This window comes from Seriola lalandi, unplaced genomic scaffold (genome assembly GCF_002814215.2).
Source record: "Seriola lalandi dorsalis isolate HSWRI2012SDOR001 ecotype SW California unplaced genomic scaffold, Sedor1 jcf7180002054690, whole genome shotgun sequence".
Lineage (NCBI taxonomy): Eukaryota > Metazoa > Chordata > Actinopteri > Carangiformes > Carangidae > Seriola > Seriola lalandi.
In genome coordinates this window covers 252,286-256,641 of record NW_019525243.1, presented here as the reverse complement: position 1 = coordinate 256,641, position 4,356 = coordinate 252,286, and the positions used below count along the sequence as shown (strand labels likewise).

General features: G+C 41.3%; 1 protein-coding gene across 1 annotated transcript in view; it reads left to right on the top strand.

The window, feature by feature from the left end:
* Positions 1-266: 266 nt before the first annotated feature.
* Positions 267-4,356, top strand: part of LOC111667494 (glycerophosphodiester phosphodiesterase 1-like) — an 8,607-nt gene continuing 4,517 nt past the window's right edge. Inside the window, exons 1-3 of the mRNA XM_023423212.2 lie at positions 267-763; positions 2,767-2,942; positions 3,417-3,522. Coding sequence (XP_023278980.1) covers positions 503-763; positions 2,767-2,942; positions 3,417-3,522 — 543 coding nt within the window. The 5' untranslated portion in view covers positions 267-502. The remainder of the gene's footprint in view (positions 764-2,766; positions 2,943-3,416; positions 3,523-4,356) is intronic.

Below are 4,356 nucleotides of genomic sequence, written 5' to 3'. Positions count from 1 at the left end.
TATTTTGTTAAAAAGACTGACCTATTGAGATGTGTTAATACAAATCACATAAAAATAAATCACAATCTTTTAAATAGACTCTACTAAATGAAACCATGTTTAAATGTTGTATATTTTGTAAGCCAAAATAGCACTTTTATTCAGGTCTCATTAAGCAAGTCACGTCAGCTCTACATGCTGAATTTAAACACATAGCGAAATGTATTTTTTTAATAATTTTTTTAATATATTTCTAGTTTTTTCTTTTTCTTTTACACTTGACATTGACGATAGCAGCGACGCTCCCTCTCCTCCCTTCTCCCATCCGTCCTCTGCTCAATCACAAAGCGAGAAGTGCTGATTCTCCGCCATCTGTGTGTGATCTACTCTCGTACCCACCAACATGTAGTCACCACCGTGCTGCTGACAGCAGAGCTCCATCCAAGCCATCTCTCTGAACAACGCCTCTTTCATCCTCCCGTACGCTCGTGCCATAAGATAATTATCCCGCCCTCCTTCCGCCATGCTGCAGATCGGAGATGAGGTGGTGTACTTCTCGGCGGTGTTTCTGCTGGTGGTGTTGGCGACGAGGAGCGCTACCGCGGCCTCCCTGCTCACCGCATTCCTCTATGTCTTCATGGTGATGTTCCGGTTCCCTCCGGTGCCAGCAGACCAGGCCGGCCGCGTCCTGCGGCCCAGGGCTCCTTCAGGCGGCGTCCCTGTGGTGGCGCATCGCGGAGGGAGCCACGACGCTCCGGAGAACACCTTGGCAGCGATCAGAGAAGTCAGACTGACATGCATTAGTCACCTGTTCTGATGGGGATGTTGAGCTGTGCATGGGCCTTGTACTATAGAGCGAAAAAATAAGGTTATAGACATGCAGGCTGCAGATATTTAGCGCTGAATTAAATGACAGCCTATATTTAGTTTCTGTAGGGATCTAGAGCTCTACACTTGCAAGGGATGCCCTAATGAAATATTACGGCAAATGCACGAGGGATTTTTCTTTGATGATAAATACATTGATAGTATTCGCATGTCGTGACTTCCCTGCTATTTTGCAGTGTTAGCAGAGCACCGCATCCACTATTCTAAATGGCCAGGGAAGCTAATAATGTGAGACAGGTTTGTATCAGCCTTTGCAGATCAGTGGCTCATTGTGCTGCATAGCCTTTTCTATAATATGAGTTGTCCATAAATTGATGCCACCTTCTTGATGAAGTCTACAGTTGCATAACTCTTGACTCACAGGCTTGTAAACCCTCCCTTCCCTCACAGTTTCTGTTTTTGTACATCAGCTGCTCCCACATGCCTACATTATTCTAACCAAGCTCTCTGGGGTCATACCTCTCATCTGACCAGTTCCTTCACCCCCTGGATGAGTTTCTTTTATTCCAACAAGCTATTGTTCAGCCTCCTATTACAAAAAAATAGATAACCTTTTCTCTTCAGTCAGTAAGGACACCCTAACTATGCTGATGCTGAGGAGTGATGCTGATGCTGTCTTTGACATTACTGACTATAGACAAGTATGTCTGGGTAACCACCAAAAAGAATTTTCATTTTCTGGTGACAGTTATGTTCACCCTTCAGACATGCAGAGAGGAGACTGTTCTTGAATCAGTCAGTGACTTGAATTGAGACTCTACAGCGTTTATTTTTTCCTCGTTTATTTGGAAGCTGTAGATGTTATCTACAGAACCACACAAAGAAAAAATAATTGAAGACCTTATCTCATAATTGTGACTCACTATCTATCACATAATTAAGAGATCAGGATCATGTATCCCTTTGAAATGTCTGGGATATAGCCGAACCTATTGCAGGTGGAAATTGTGATAATGATTCACAAAGTTGCCTAAAATATTACAAAACTATTTGTTCCATTAGTCTATGGTATATTATCTCATGGTTATGAGATAAGCTCTTTAGTTTTTTTCACTTTGGTAATTTAAGGTGCTTTCATAAGCATTGGACCACACACATTTTTCTCTACTGCATGTCTGATCAGTCACTGGGTGAGACCAGCGTCTGTGCAAAATGTGCTTTTTTTGTTCCTGTGGTGTGCAATTCGCAGTCCTCCAGGTGTCACTTTTGACAAATTATATTTTGATTAACATGTCACTCAGTCTTTGTTATCCAGCTAAGAAACCCCACTAGAGCCAATATTTTTTGTTTTGATTATTTTGGAATATTTACTCATGCTTTATTCATGTTCATCTCCAGAGTAAATCTTTTCATAGCCTGTCTAATCTAACCTCGCATCTGAGAACATTCTGCTTTTGGTAACAACTAGATACTGTTTCCTCTACCACTGACTGCCAGTCAAACATGGAAAAATTCTTCTGATCATTTCCTATAAAAGGCCAGGGCTAGAAAGAGCTAGGCTCATACATTACTGAGGCTTTGTGTCCTCATAAGGAAGTGAAGTCGAATAATCTTTTGTTGTCTTTGCCAAAAACTGGAGCAGCCACCCTGTAGATCAACAAGCCCAATTTTAATTAATTGATTATCTTCACCCTCTTGATCTTCCTTGCTACACAGAATGTCGGCATCTATAGTTAGTTTAGTCTTCTGTTTACATCAGCATGTCTCTGTCACTCTGAAACGACGGGTATATCCTTACTGTTAAATGACAGCACTGAGCCACTGTGTCACACTTTCTGACTTTTGTAGGCTCCCATTGTTTGAAGCCCCCATGACAAAAACTTCCTATACATTTCCATTTTGCCAAGATTTCTTTCTGTCTTTTTGTCTTCTTTTCCTCCTGGTGATTTAATGTTTTAGGCCAGCAGGAACGGGGCAACCGGAGTGGAGCTGGACCTGAGTTTCACAGCCGACGGCGTGCCGGTACTGATGCATGACGAGACTGTTGACCGCACCACCAACGGCTCTGGACCAGTTAACAAACTGCAAATTGGCCAACTAAGGAGATTAGATGCTGCTGCTCATCACAGGCTGAAGTATGCTTCCTCTCAAACAGTCACTTCAGTTTGCTTAAACTTGTGATTTCATGCTCTGATAAGGAAACTAAGGACAGTGTGTCCATGAAATAGGATTGCAAATCCTCTGTGAGGATGTTCTTGAATTTAAAAAATGAATAAATAAATAAATAGTTGTGTTGAGTTGCAAAAAGGCTATTTTTCAGTGAACCCTCACCCTTCACAAATATGTCACTTTGTAAAGATTTTGGCTCTCTCTTATCTTATTTGTTTGTAAATCTCACTTAATTTTATACATATGAGAATATTTGCCTCTTTTGTTATTTTTCATCAGAGTGGTTTGAGGAAAAAAATCTTTTCTTCCTACTTGGTTTTCAAAGACTTCAAAGAAGCGAACAAGATAAACAGACTTGAATGTGTGATGCTGATGCATGATGAATACTGTATCATCTCAGTATCAACTTCCAAAACTGCTGTGGTTTCTCTCATCTCCAGGGTCAAGTTCAGTGGAGAGAAAGTCCCGACTCTGCAGGAGGCCGTGGAGGAATGCATAAGACACCAGCTGACCATATTCTTTGATGTTAAAGGTCAACCCGATAAGGTGCTAAGTTTACTGACATAGTATATTTAGTGCCACGGGTGCTCAGCTCCGAGGCACTCCTCTACAGCTAGAATAGCTGAGAGGAGTGCCTCGGGGCGGATTATTAATATTCTGCCTCGGGGCGGATTATTAATATTCTGTTTCGGGTTTATTATTCTTCCGCCAAATTTCGGCGCGTAACTCGTCCCGCAGCTTTGAGAAAACCCCGGTAATATATACATCAAAACGTGCGTCTTGATCCCGCAAAGGGTGCTATGACTTTTGGTGTTAAAATTCCAATTTTTCCCAAAGTTATTCCCAAAAAACTGGGAATAAATAATGCATTAGAAATGCATTGGAATTTTCTTTAGAAACCCACCTTTTTTCGACAAAATTGCACCTTTTTTCTGACTCACCCAGCTCTCTCATACCTGCACGTAGAAATGTGATTCAAACTATAAAACGGAGGAAAACTTCTGCTCTCTCAAAAAGACAGGAACTGTTTTTACATAACGTGAGCACTCAAAGGAGGAGTGCAAATCACTTTTTCTTCAAAGTTAGAGTGAAAGCGTCAGTTGGCTAGAGTGCGTGAAGCAGTAAAAAATAACCTTTATTTTTATTTTTAACTCGAGCTCACGGCCAAACCGTAAAAAGGAGACAAATAATTCTTTCTGAAAATGTAGACATAGTTGTTGGGATTCATAAAATGTAACTTTGACAGGCAGGGTCTGCACAAAATTTAAACGGGGGTGCCGAGTCCGGCAGCAATACCTGTCTCACTTTCATTGACACCTAATGTAATCGTCTTTTTTTTTCAAAAGAATCTCTCTCTGTCTTCGCACTGAGCTTACTCAC